Source organism: Prinia subflava, chromosome 21, assembly GCF_021018805.1.
Source record: "Prinia subflava isolate CZ2003 ecotype Zambia chromosome 21, Cam_Psub_1.2, whole genome shotgun sequence".
NCBI classification, from domain to species: domain Eukaryota; kingdom Metazoa; phylum Chordata; class Aves; order Passeriformes; family Cisticolidae; genus Prinia; species Prinia subflava.
The window spans coordinates 340,641-354,837 of NC_086267.1; the positions used below are offsets into that span (position 1 = coordinate 340,641).

General features: G+C 48.2%; 1 protein-coding gene across 2 annotated transcripts in view; it reads left to right on the top strand.

The window, feature by feature from the left end:
* Nucleotides 1-14,197, top strand: part of USP48 (ubiquitin specific peptidase 48) — a 30,334-nt gene that overhangs the window by 11,960 nt on the left and 4,177 nt on the right. For both annotated transcript variants that reach the window (XM_063417029.1, XM_063417028.1), the window contains exons 11-21: nt 64-213; nt 2,602-2,802; nt 4,067-4,181; nt 4,315-4,445; nt 5,746-5,817; nt 8,599-8,723; nt 8,877-8,999; nt 10,828-10,889; nt 11,356-11,466; nt 12,081-12,211; nt 12,880-12,986. In XM_063417029.1, coding sequence (XP_063273099.1) covers nt 64-213; nt 2,602-2,802; nt 4,067-4,181; nt 4,315-4,445; nt 5,746-5,817; nt 8,599-8,723; nt 8,877-8,999; nt 10,828-10,889; nt 11,356-11,466; nt 12,081-12,211; nt 12,880-12,986 — 1,328 coding nt within the window. The remainder of the gene's footprint in view (nt 1-63; nt 214-2,601; nt 2,803-4,066; nt 4,182-4,314; nt 4,446-5,745; nt 5,818-8,598; nt 8,724-8,876; nt 9,000-10,827; nt 10,890-11,355; nt 11,467-12,080; nt 12,212-12,879; nt 12,987-14,197) is intronic.

The following is a 14,197-nucleotide window of genomic DNA, read 5'->3' on the forward strand; positions in this document are numbered from 1 at the left end:
GGTAATTAACATAGCTGGCATTTTCCCTTCAATTCCTGGTTTGTTTTTTTTTTTCTTTCCCAGGTTTTCTGCAGGAGCTGGTAGAGCGGGATAACTGCAAGTTTGAGGAGTGGTGCAATGAAATGGCCGAGATGCGCAAACAGAGCGTGGCCAGAGGCAAGATCAAACACGAGGAGGTGAAGGAGCTCTACCAAAGGTTACCCGCCGAAGCTGGTCTGTAAGACATTGTGGAGTATTGCTGTAGTAGAGCTGTTAAGCTTAGGAATGATTTGTGACTAACTCCCAACTCCTGTGGCCTTGCTGGAAGGCATTCCCACAGCCCTCTGAAAGGGGAGAGCTTCATGCATGCTTACATTTGTTTCGCTTGCTTCTTTTACTGCCTTAACCTATTTTTCTCCTTTCTTTGCTCATTCTCATGGCCTCTGGCATCACTAATTCCCTTCTGTTCCTTCCCCATCCGTCAGCCTCATGTTTTGTGCCTCTTTTCTTCTGCCTGGTGAGCAGCTCAGCTCATTAGGAGCATTGAGGCGGAATATCTGCCTGCTCCTAAATTGCCAGCTCATGGCAGGTTTGGGAGCTGGTGAGCCCGATTCATCAGCAGGTAATGGGCTAAGAGAATGCCTAACTTCCAGCAGAAAATTACTAAATCTGTCCCTGCCAGTGCTTCACTGCTCCATGGCTCAGTTGTGTAGACTGGGGTTAAGCTTTTTGTCCTCCTTGTGTCTTGTTGCCTTGGCACATGGAGTTTTATTTCCCACCTTGTTTTTCTCACCCATCTCCTGCAAAACTTGCTCTATCCATCCAGCCCAGAGAATTTGTCTTCACTATGTGCCTCTCCTAAAATTACAGGATAATCATAATTGAAGACTTGAAAGTGGTTTTAATTGTGTGGCCTCTAAGAGAACTCACTGTTCAGCTTTTATTATTGGATGCTCAGAGTCCACCATGAGATTGGAATAGCCCAACAGCAAATTCCTGTTCCTATAAACATCTGCCTCTCCAGTTTGGCAATGCAGGTGCTTCACTCTGGAGCAGGAAGATGTCACAGCTCCTCACGAGCTGAGCAGCACTCAGATGTCACTGTGAGATCAGAGTTGTGCTGGAGGGATGAACCTGCCCTGAGTCACCCGTGAAAAGGAACAGCAGCACATTCCAATGTGGTTTTCCTCAGCAGGAACAGAAGAATTTGCTCTTGGCAGTTCTGGTGTGACAGAGGAATAAATCTCAAAAAATACAGTTTTTACAGGTGCAGGTGAAGCTCTTCTGCCCCAATTTAGAGATGACGGGACCTAAAACTTTGCCCTGAGGCACCCTCTGCCTGCTGCTGGCACATCATGAGCACAGCACTTCCAGTGCAGCTGGAGGCAAAGTCATTCCAGCACTGCTCTGGGTCCTATCTCTCTGGAGCTTGGGGCTCTCTCTGCAGCTGTGCAGACACGTTTTCTGCCAGCTTTGTGAAGCCTGCCCCAGAAAACCCTTCTTTCTGAGGGAGGCAGTTTCATCCCAAACTAGCAAACCGGTTCTGACAGCGATGCAATTCTCTGGAGGTCACGGCTGTGGAGGGCATTGCGTAAGATGAAAACACCATGGATTGAAGCTGTGGAGGAAAAGAGGCTTCACAGAGCTCCAGTGCACGCTGGAGACACAGTGTTTTCCTGTCTTCTGCATTTTCCTCTTGCTTTTCTGTTGCTCCTTCCTAGGAAACATGAAGGATTTGTGCTCAGTTATAAATGCATTTCCCCATGGGTGCATTTCCCCACGGTTTCACAGCTGCCCTCGTGGCAGCACGGGGCAGCAGAATGGGTTTGAATTCTTCCTAATTTCCCAGTCATCCCACAGAAGAGTTGTGTAGTGACACTGTGCCTCGGTATTGAGATATACGGGTTTCACCCCAACCTGCTCATACAAGCACTGACCTGCTCCTGAACCACGGCTTTGTACTTCTCTTTCAGCAAACAAGGGCAAGCCTGTTGCTCTGCTTCAGCAAAAAATCTAAGCAAGTTTCCATTTGCACTCTAAATTTTTACCTAAAATTGTAAGAGACACTGAAAATATGGGTATTATTAAATTTGTAATTTATTTGTAAATTTTTATTATTAAAATTGTAAGAGACACTGAAAATTATGGTCCACTGAAAGGACAGGGGGAACACTGACTTTGCTGTTGTTGCTTTTAATTTTCAAATTACCCCAGTGAACTCTGTCTGTTGTAGAAAAAGCTTGTAACGTATGATTATGATTTAAATATCATATCAGTCCCTTGATGGATGATAAGAAAACCTTCCCCTTTCCTCGACTGCTCTCCAGTAATCCCCAAAAGGTTTGAAAGCACTCCCATTCCTCCTTGGAGCTGTTGCGTATTGATTGCTGAATCCAAAATGATCTGCACATCTTAATCTCACATAGCTCCTGTCTTCCAAATCTGTGACACTGAGATCAGAGTGGTGTGGGAGAAGCTGGATCAGACCTTTGAAAACTTGTACCACAGAGATTTAATCGACAGTGATTGCCTGTTGATTTTTAAGAGTCTTTATAAAATACCACCTGGTGTTGGAGCTGACATGTATGGTCTTGTTTCTCTTTGCGGTTTCTCCCCTCCCAGGTTCTCCCTACGACTTCATCTCTCTGGAATGGCTGCAGAAGTGGCTGGATGAGTCCACTCCTCCCAAGCCTATTGATAATACAGCCTGCCTGTGCTCCCACGGCAAACTCCATCCTGATAAAATATCCCTGATGAAGAGGATATCGGAATACGTGGCCGACTTCTTCTACCGGCGATACGGAGGAGGGCCCCGGCTCAACGGTAACATCCTCTTCAAGTCACCTCCTGGGATGTGGTTTGGAGCCTTGTTCTGGTCCCAGCCCTGTTTTGAGGTGTCCTTTATCATTATCACTTCATTTCAGGGCATGGCTTTAGTGCTACCTTATTTCCAGGGGATTTTTAAAATATCATTTAATTCTGTTACCATTTCTCCAATCCATTTAGGGTGATTGCAGGGTCTGCTTTGGCCCTGGGCTGTGCCTGAGGAATTGCTGTGGAGGAATGAGACACTTGGCTTAGGAAATATAGTACTTGGAAGGTTTGAAGGCGATTCTAGAAAATAAAACTTGCACATGCAACACTCCAAACTCTTGACAATTATTTTCTGTGCCTGCAGCACCCACAGCTCCTGTGTGGGCTGGATCTCATGGAGTATTCAGGCTAAAAATATCCCTTCCTGTCTGTCACCTCATCCAAGGAAGCACTTACCTGTTAGCCTGCTCCTGCTGAGGCATCTACCACACATTCTGCTTTTCAGGGTCAGCCAAGTCCCTCCAGGCTTTGGACATCCCCTCATCAAGCCCCGGTTTTCATTCCTTTTAGGAAGTTGCTCAGTAACTCCCACTGAGACCAAATTAGCTCAGCTCCTACTGGGAGCTTGTAGGGAAGAAACTGCTTGTGATGCAGGCAGCCTTTGTGGGGAAAAACAGGGCAAGGTTTATTAGTCAAGTGGAAGATTGCCTGAAGGGTTGTGGGTTGAGTATGGCTGGCAGGGTGCGAGGGATGGGTAAAAAGATGGATGGACACTCTGCTTCCCTTCTCCTCTTGCTCCAGGATGAAAGTCTAACTACACACCCAGCTGGAGGATTTCCACTCCCTTGCTCCAGTGCAGCCTTGCAAAAGGGTAGTTTTTCTGGGTTGAACTGGCTAAGTGCCACAGTGCAGATGTTTGTTTTCCTGGCATTTCCTGCCTCCTGTGGCTGGGTGCTGGGCTGCCCTGGCTGGCTCCCTTTGACTTCACACTGTGGATACCAGGAGCTGTAAGAGCAGACCTGTGAGGCAGTGGAACAGATCACACCTCATTTGAAGTATTTTATGCTTCTTTAAGCTTCAAACATGGCCTTATGGGGCTGTAACCCCCATGATTTCCTCATTTACACGTGAAATCAACCATCCAGAGGCAGGATGGTTGGTACACACCAAGTATCAACATAGTCTGAAGGCCTTCAAAACAGCAGGAAACTACCTATGCAATGAATTATGCAATAAATAGTGTAAAAACCTGTGTTTCTTTCCCCCCCCTCAGTCAAAGCCCTTTGCAAGGACTGTGTGGTGGAAAGGTGTCGAATCCTGCGGCTGAAGAACCAGCTGAACGAGGACTACAAAACCGTAACCAACCTGCTGAAGATGACAGTCAAGGGGTATGGAAGTTCCAAATGCTGTCAAAGATGCTTTTTAGAAGGCTTAAACAGCTTTTCTCTAAAGATTTCCCTGTTTGGGCTCTGAAAAAGGGAGCTGTGATTTTGGGGTACCAGTGCTGTTGTCTCCCTGCAGGAACGACGGGTTTTGGGTTGGAAAAGCATCCTTGAGGAGCTGGCGACAGCTGGCTCTGGAGCAATTAAATGAGCAAGATGAAGATGCAGAGCACAGTAATGGAAAAATGAATGGAAATGCACAAAACAAAGGTATTTACTCCTGATTTCCTTCTAATTTCTGCTGCTGTAGAGACCCACCAGCTCTGCCTGAGCCCTCCTAACAAAAGACACGTCAGGGGTTTCTGTAGCTGTTTTGTTCGCAGTGTATGAGTAGGGGGGAAAGGATAATAAATCGAATAAAAAAGGCCTTCATTTAAGGAGCTTTTTCTTTGCTAAGCTTGAAAACTGCGGGGTGATCTTCATGCTAGAGAGGGAGATGAGGTGATAAGTGGTTTTACAAAGCTGTGTGAAATTACCACTCCAGACACGATCTTTTCATCCACTTTTCTCTGAATGAGGGAGCACAGGGAAGGAAGAAACGTGAAAATTACCTTGGGGAAGGGATGATGATGTTTGTTGTGAAGGTTGAGGGTTAAAACAGCATAGCTGATGCGGTGGCACTGGGAAAACACAGCCTGGGAGCAAAAATCATGAATTGCACTCCATTCTACTCTCATATCATGAGAGTAGATGGAAGTTTTATTTGCCTTCTGCTCTTTAAATGTTTGAAAATCTTATTTTGTTGAGCTTCTTTGAATTGGGTAACAAACTTATTGGAATGAAAATGGGAATGATGGCTCAGGGCATTGATCTTGGGCTGGAAGGCTGCACTTCATGCCCCCTGATAAGGAGTAGTACTCATGGAAAAGAGAGTATTTCTGAGTTACCACTCATTGTTCCCCGGGGGTGACTTTGATTCACAACAGGTTCCAACTCCCAGTAGTGCATTTGAATTACTCACAAGCCAAGTTGCTCGTTAAAGGCTCTTGCTGACACGTCATTGTCTTGATGATGTTCCATTCAGTGGCCAACGCTTGACTAACTAATTTAGAGATTGATGTTGGGCTTGTCAGCCCCCTGGCAGGCTCCCCCTCGGTTTGTCAGGCAGCATCTGGTTTAGATCAGGAATTTTGCCAGGAATTCTGCTCCTTTTGCTCTTACCTAGGCTTATATTTAGGTTAAACTCGGAGATGTCTGGGAGCAGGGAACCCCTGCGGTGTTCCAGCCCTAACAAATGCATCCTTTGTAATCTCACAAAGGCCTGGTTTGTGCTCCAAGCACTTCAAAGCCCTCCTACGTGGCCTGGAGGCTGTAATCTCGCCTGCCCAGAGGCCAAGACATCGGAGAATAACAAATTTCCTTCCAAATTTTCCCTTGGGTGAGGGGGTTTGCTGTAATTTGAAAGGCGACCATGCTCCTTTCCCTGTAAGATTTTTTTTCCTTGAGAGAGGAGCTCTGTGCAATCCTCTTGAGTTTTTTTGTTTTTTGGTTGTTTTTTTTTTTTTATTAGATGAATCAAATGAAGAGAAGAGGGAGGAGGAAGAGGAGTTAAATTTTAATGAAGACATCGTTTGCCCACATGGTGAGTCTCTCCGGGGGATGGAGCTGAATATCTCCCTTGTTGCCCACTGCTTCACACATTAACCTTGTAGCATTTGCTCCAGCTGTGGTCAGCTTGAGGAGTCACTGCCAAAGTGTGCTTCATTCTCATTTTCCTGGTGTCTCTTGCACTCAAAATTTTCCCTTGCAGGCCGAGTCTGTAGGGACTCGGCCAAGAGCAGAACTGTCAGAGGCTGAGCTTCCCTTCCTTGCACAGGCAGCACCAAAGCTCTGCAGCCATTTGGAAGCTCTAAAAGCAGGAAGAGAGGAAGAGGTGGTGTAAATCAGTCCAGGTGGGAGCTGAGAGTATCTGTTCAATATCCTGGTTTATATTAGAACAGGAGCACTCACCCAGCACTTGGACCAGGACCACTCCTGGATATCGATTTCCCCACTTGCTGTGCTTTGGTCTGTTTAGGTAAGGTTTTGACCTCATATCAGTTGTTTTGCCAGTGACGCCTCATTAGCTGCATCCTTGGCTACCCTGTTGTTTTAGTCTCACTTTATAAAGCTTGTGTTCCCAGCCATAAAACCAAGCTTTACTTAAGCTCCTGTTTGTAGGCATCAGTTTGTGAGGAGGCTCCATCATATCTCGTACAGAAGGAAAAATGGCATAAATTAGCCACACACCTCCTGTCATCAGAGCTAGTCTAGAACTTGGAGTAAGGCTTGAGAAATCTCATTTTCAAGCAGAGTGTTTAAGCACTTTGTCACGATATTAGCTGTTACTCAGTGCCTTGAACACTGCATATCCCATTGCCTCGAGGCTGGTGCTGTTCAATAAAAGCATGGAGCATGGGGGTGGAACAGTTATGGAGCCAGACACGATAAAAAATAGGCCAATAGGCCTTTGGAAAATGTATGGTATTAAATTGCTGGTTGACCTATGACTTGGGGTCATAGCAGAATAAATAATACTAAATAAGGGGGCTGCTGGCAGGGCAGGTTTTGTTTCTTGAGTTAACCTCTGATTACTCATGGAAAACAAGCGTTCCACCTTGAAAAACTCCCTCTGGAGTGGATCAGCAAATCTGTATTCTTGTTCCTACAGCCTTAATTTTGTGGTGGAGGAGGTTCCTGCCTCCATGGTAGGCTCTGGAAAAGGCTGTGCTGGATCTGGGAGGGCTGGCTGGCCTCCAGGAATGCCACCCGGGCGTTCCCTTCACAGCTCCCTTTGCATCCCTGCTGCAATTCCTCACTCTCCGGTAGCTGCCTGATCCCAGTGATTTTTTTCCAGATACCAAGTTAAGTCTTCTTTGATGTCCATGCCCAAAACATGTCCTGGATGGTGTGGGTGAGAAGCAGGGTCAGCAGTGGTTGGGTTCATCTTCCAAATGCAAAACACTTGTGCCCTGCACACCCAGAGCTGATTTTTCCACCTCTTTTCACTCACCATATTAATCTGTTTTCATTAATCGTGTGGTGTCAAGGCACTTATTTGTACAAACTCCTTTCTTTCCCCATCCTTGCTGGCTCTGGCAGCGTCCTGGGCCAGCGTCCGGAGCCACTTGGCCTTGTTGGATGAAGCTCAAGTGGCCAAGTGCTGCATCGAGTCCTGACCTTTGTTTATTAGAGGAAAAGCAGGAGGGGAGCATTGCTATTTTTTCCTCTTCAGAGCTGGCCAAATTCCAGGCTCGCCTGGAGTGAGTCCGTAGGCCTGAGAAGCTGCTTGTCATGTTAAAGAGCTGCCTGAGGGTGGGGAGGAAGGAGTTTCTCTCCCTCTCCTCTCTCTGCAGCTCTCCAGGCTATAGAAGAGCAGATAATAAGGGACTGTGCCCTTTGGCCACCACAGTCACTGTTTTCCTTCCCTCTTGCTGGTGCAGGCCCCACCGAGGCACAGATATTCCCAAATCCATTTCACATCCTGGTGTCGCAACGGCTGCTCCTCGTGTTTTTCCCTGAACAGGGATTTCCCAGCTGCTGTCTCAGGAGGGAGATGTGGTTGTGTTTTCCCCTTGGCCATCAGCAACCCTGCAAGTGGGCAGCTGGTCGGATCCCAGAGCCTTCTGTTTTTCCAAGCCTTGTTTATCTGGCCAGCACGTCTCATCGTGCACGTTGTGTCCCAGTGCCTGAGTGTGCCTCCTGCTTTCACTCCTGAGACAACAGGCACAAGTAACTCCCTAAAATCCTTGTCGGGGTCTTGGAGCCGCCTGAGCATCAGGATAGATAATTCTGATATCAGGATAAATAGTCCTGATGGATAAATAAGTGTTTTGGGGGGTAGCTGGTAAATCTTGCTTGGTATCTTCACATCCAGTTATTCCCCAGAGCAGATTTAGGGTGCAAAATCTGCCCTTTCCACATTTTGAGCTGCTTGGATAGGCCATATGAAACTGTATTCAGATTCTACAGTGGGAATTTGAGGTTTTCAAGGATATGAAGGCACCTGGTTTCATGGGAGACAGGGTTATTATCATGGGCCTCAGCAAATGGACTCACCATGAGGATGTAGCTGTGGATAGCCAGGATCAGAAACCAGTAGCCCTGTGCCCTCTGGCTTTTCCCCACATCTCTACATCTGCTTAGGCCATGATCTTGAAAATCTAAAGGGCACTTTTATGAATTAAACTCATATTATTATTCTCTGTCTAAAGGAAGCAAGGAAGGAGTTGAAGGTGACTTGGCTGGTTTTTCTGACACGGTGTTGGCTGATAAATGTGTGGATTTCTTCCCCATGTTTGTTCCTTGTAATCTCTTCAATCAAGGGCTGCAAAATGCCTGAACTTGTTGTGATCAAAGCCTTTCCTTGATTCTCTCCCTGCAGGTGACCTGTGCATCTCTGAAAACGAGCGGAGGGTGGTTTCCAAGGAAGCCTGGGAGAAACTCAAGCAATATTTTCCAAAAGCCCCCGAATTCCCAAATAACAAAGAGTGCTGTTCCCAGTGCAAGGTATTTGCCAAATATTCCCATTTTGTTGACTGTAAATACTGGTTGTATTTCTGGTTTTCCTTTTTAACACAACCCTGTGTGTGGAGGAGAATAAAGTCACCTTTAGTAGCAGCTGGGAACGGGAACTGGGATGTAATTAACTGTTTCCTGCAGATTTTGGAGCGTGAAGGGGAGGAAAATGAAGCTCTGCATAAGATGATGGCCAGCGAGCAGAAAACTTCACTCCAGAACCTGTTCCATGATAAATGCAGACCTTGCCTGGGCAGCTGGCCTCAGGTAGGGAAGGAGGGGGATCAGGGAATGCAGCCAGGCTTGGGAGAGGCTTTTATTTGCTTTAGTCCCTCTCCTGCCTAGAGAAGCTGTGGCTGTCCCATCCCTGGAAGTGTCCAAGGCCAGTTTGGATGGGGCTTGGAGCACCTGGGACAGTGGAAGGTGACCCTGCCATGGCAGAGGAGTGGGAGGAGATCCCAAGCCAAACCATTCCATATCCATTCACTCCACTCAGTCCATGCCAGCAGAGCTCTCTGAGGTGTGATTTCCCTGGATTAGCTGTCATGGCACAAAGCCCTGAAGAGCCACGGGAGTGGCCAAATGGCCGGTGTGCCAAGGGAGCTGTGGCTGGCCCAAAGTCAGGAAGATAACAGTGACAATGTTGCTGTCATGGTTGTATCCATCCCTGGAAGGACAGAAACAGCATAGCCGCTTCCCACAGCTCTCCATCAGATGTCCCGTGCAGGAGGGTGCTGGAACACACCTGAACTTTGCCCCACCACCACCTTTTGCTGCTGCTTGGGCAAAATTCAGGTGTGTTTCAGCATCATCCAGTGTCCCAAAAGCTTCCCAAAATGCTGGAGCCCTCCAAAGAGCAGCAATGGCTGTGCAAACCATCTCCTAGCAGCTTCTCCAGGGATTCCTGAGGTGCCCAGAACAAGCTGTTGGCTCCAGTCCTTGGCTCCTGGGAGTTTCATGGTGCTGATTAATGGTTGACTTCTACAATCCTGCCAAGGTGCATTTGCAGGTGTGTGCCTCCATCCCTCGCTGCTCCAGCTGGTAGTAAAATCTGAGGGAACACAGACCCATGACTTGGAAACAAGGAGACCCAAAATAGTTTAAAAAGAGTTTATCTTTCGTGCTGAGCTGGAGAACTCCAGGTCCTGCTAGCGGTTGTTAAGGTTGTAGCTGGTTAGATTTGCTTTTGAAACTGGAGAATGGGAAGTTGGAGCTCATCACTGTGGGTCAGACATAGGAGGGTCTCCACCAGCAGGGTTACATCCTTCTTTCCCTTTTTATCCTCCTTTCCCTTTTAATTTCCCAAGGAAGCCTCATAGAAGAGAGCTGAGGATCTTCCCCTCGAGTCTTTGGAGTTTTCCTGATACAGAGACTTTGAGGTTTGGGGAGGAAAAGAAGCAGAAATCAAGAGATGAAGGGAAATTAAAAAGTGTACATATATATATTCCTCAGGTGTGCTGAGTTTTCCTACAGAAAGATGGAGCAAGCCCTTAAATGTGTCTTTTGGAAAGGGGTGAGGGTAAAGGAGAGCATGGAAGTAATTTTTTCACCCAGCTCTTGGGGTCTGGGTGGTTTCTTATCCAGGAGCAAACAATTTAAAGGAAGACTGGGACACAAAAACACAGATTTTCCCAAAAACACTGTCTCATGTGGTGCACAGCTGTGGTTTTGTATCCCTGCTGCTGCCAAAAGGAAAAACTTGAGGATTGTGATGTTGGAAGCAATTGAGGGATGTTGGGGTGGTCTCACCCCATGCCTGTGGGAGTGCAGGGATTCACCAGCTTCAGATGCCGAGTACCCAGCAAGAGAAACAGCGCTGGAAGTCCTGGCTGCTCCAGGGAAATGCCCTTTCCCTCTGGGAATTAAAAGTAATTGGATCAAAAACTCAAGTAACTTCATAATAAACACAAGATTAGCAAAGGCAGTGCTTAGTACCTGATCCCAAATTATTTTCCTTGGCTTTCGCAGCCCACTTGGATGGAGTTGTCATGGTAAACCAGCACTGAGGTCTTGAAGGGAGAGAGCGCTGCCGACAAACCGGACAGTCATTGTTGGGTTCATTAAAAAGATCCTTTTTCCTCCTCTTTTCCCCCAGGAGACGGATGAGCTGTATATTGTTTCACAGTTCTTTGTAGAAGAATGGAGGAAATTTGTCAGGTAACTTGGCTGGAGGGTTTTGGTGCTTTTTATCTCTTATTTTGGCAGCTGTAGATAATATTTTGCTTCTGACTCCCAGCACAGTGAGCTCACGGAAACAATGAAGCTGCTTTTTGCAGGACTTGTATCAATTGTAATACAGTGTAAGACACTGAATTTCCTTGTTTGCTGTGTGTTAACCAGATGGTCGGATTAGCTGATAACCTGATTAGTTTTTTCATCTGTCTGGAGCTGTATCCTAAAGGTCACCACTCAGGCTGGAGATGGAAATCTCTGCTGGACAGAGTCATTCTGCACCACAGAGGAACGCAGATCTGATTTCCTCATCATTAGTGGTCACTATTCCTTGTTGGAATGCCTTGTGTAAATACTCACCTGTGATTTCTTCCTGGTTTCCTGAAGAATTGTGGGGGTTTTGGTGGGATAACCTGATCCAGCTTTCCAAATCTCTTCTTCCCTTTTGCAGGAGGCCAACACGGTGCAGCCCTGTGTCCTCCATAGCAAACAGTGTCCTGCTCTGTCCCCATGGGGGGCTCATGTTCACCTTTGCTTCCATGACCAAAGAAGACTCCAAACAGTGAGTTTTTTTCCCTTCACACACTCTCCTTTTGCCAGAAGCCTCTTGAGAACATTCCCAAAGGAATGCTCTTGTTGCTGAGCCACAGCAAGATGAGGAGTAATCCTTTCCCTCAAAATTAACGCCGAGGCTTTCTCAGAGTCACCTCAGCCTTCCTGCAAGGCAAGACTTAAACTGTCCAAGGATGCTGGGTCAGGAAAAAAGAGCTTCCTTCAGCTTGATTTGTTCCTGACAATAACCACTCTGGATTTGGCCTGGACGCAGAAACATCCTGCTTCCTTACAATTTGCTTTCTGTGAGCCTTCCCCCTCAGAGTGCTAGCTGCAGGGCTGGACTTCATGCTCCATAGCCTTGCTTCTGCAGTGATGCAGCACTAAAAGTAGGAAATCTTCCACTCCTTTCCTCCTCCATCCCTCCCTCCAGCACAACAGGAGCACAACAGTGTCACTAATCACAGGCTGCTGTTATCTGGGTGTACAGGCCCTCCCGTGTAGCTGGGTTTTGGATGGATTTTGCAGTTTTTCTTTCATTGACAGACCAACAAGCCAAAGAGTTTGGGAGTTTAGGGCTTGGCTTTTTCATGTCATAAAGCACCTGCCTGTTCCTTTGCACAGTATAGCTCTGATATGGCCCAGTGAGTGGGAGAGGATCCAAAAACTCTTCGTCGTGGATCACGTCATCAAAATCAGCCGGACACAGGCAGCTGGGGCCGGCCCCGAGAGCGCCTGCTACACCTCCGAGCCCCGTGAGTGACCTCTGCTCCTGGGAATGGCTCCCTGGGGACAAAAATTCCAGTCTGAGGGGGTCAGTGGGGAACACAGGGCTTAGCAGATTGCCCCCTGCAACGCTATGTCCTGCTTTGGAGTCTTAAGCACAGGAAGGATATGGAGTCACTGGAGTGAGTCCTGAGGAGCCCATGGAGATCCTCCAGGGCTGGTGCCCCTCTGCTCTAGAGCCGGGCTGGGAGAACGGGGCTGTTGAGCCTGGAGAAGAGACGGCTCCAGGGAGAACTTAGAGCCCCTTCCAGTGTGTGAAGTGGCACCAGAAGAGGGGCTTGGGACAAGGGCCTGGAGGGAACGGGACAACAAGAATGGCTTCCCACTGCCAGAGGGCAGGGAGAGATGGGGTATTGCAGAGAAATTCTTGGCTGTGAGAATGGTAAGGCCCTGGCACAGGGTGCCCAGAGAAGCTGTGGCTGCCTCATCCTTGGAAGTGTCCAGGGCCTGGAGCAACCTGGGATAGTGAAGGTGTCCCGGCCCATGGCAGGGAGAGGAATGAGATCCTAAAGGTCTCTTCCAACCCAAACCACTCTGGGATTTGATGTGATTCACTCGGCTAGCAGTGAGAGGCCCTGCACTGGGGCCTCTGAGGATCTGAAGCAATTAAATGCTTTTTCCCTTGGTGTTTTCCCAGAACTGTGCCCTGAATGCCGGGAAGGGCTCCTGTGCCAGCAGCAGCGGGACCTTCGTGAGTACACCCAGGCCACCGTCTACATCCACAAGGTGGTGGATAATAAAAAGGTAGGGACTCTCCCTCATCTGTGCTCAGCCTGGCTCCAGGCACACCAGGAATGCCCTGAGGGGGCTGTCACAGGTCCCGTGTCCCCAGGACTGGTGGGGATCCTGCTAGTCCATGGTGTCGGTGAGGGCAGAAATCCCCTGCTCTGCAGCTTCGGGCAGCTTTAGCGAAACTAGCAAATTGGGACATTCTGGCTCTGAAAATTCCATCTCCTCAAGGCTTCCTTTTGCCAAATCCTTTCTCTTTTCAGGGATGCTCCCAGTTGTTTTTTCTCTTAGCTGTGTTCCCAGGCTGTACCTGCCCTCCTCCCCCTCCAATATTCGTTATTTCCTTTCTTCTTGCTCAAGTGACATTTTTATTCCTGGATAGAAACGAGCTCTTCCCCTCGATGCTGGTGAGACAGTGAACTTGGAGATGGTTCTCAGGATCCCCTGAAGCTGTGAATTTTGTTTTTACTGATCTTAAGTGTCGGGATCAGCTCTAGAACTGCTTCTCCAAGTACCCCATGATGGTTCTAGTAAACCCCCTCCCTAAGGCTCTTAAGGAAGGAGCCAAGGGGTGGGCAAGCTCAGATGAAGACAATCTCTTGACCTTTGGAGTGTGGGGTGGGTTTTTTTGGCCTTCCCTTGATTTCCACCTCCCAGCCAATCCCAGGGAGGCGCTGGAGCCTGGGGAACCACAGGGAGCTGGAGGCTGGATAGGTTCCTGCCTTGGTTGTGAGATGTGGATCACGCAGCACCGTCTGGAGCCATCAGCCATGGGCTTTCAGCCTGAATCCGCAGCCTGAATCCCTCTTGGCTGTGGTGCACAAGAGGGTTGGGTGTTGTGTTTTTCTGGCACTGGACAGGACTGTGCTCACACGTGGGGCTGGCAAAATAACAGGGAGCTATTCTTTGTGGAGCAGCTGGAGCTGGAGAGAGGGGGCGAGAACGTGCCCACAAGATCTCCCAGTAACACGGCAGTCTTGGCAGGATGGGAAGCAGCAAGAATGCTGGCCAGGATCACTGTCAGCAGCACTGGGAGCCACTGTGCCCTTCCTGCTGGGCTTTGCAAAATCAGGGAGTGTTTCCCAGCCCCTCACCCCTTTTCCTCCCTCCTCTGCACCACCTGCTTCTTCCTTGGGGTGCATGGTGCTGCAGAGGGAAGCCTCATTAAGATAAAATCATTGTAGAGTGGTACTGCTGGAATTCAGAGGGCTCTGGGGAATGTTTGG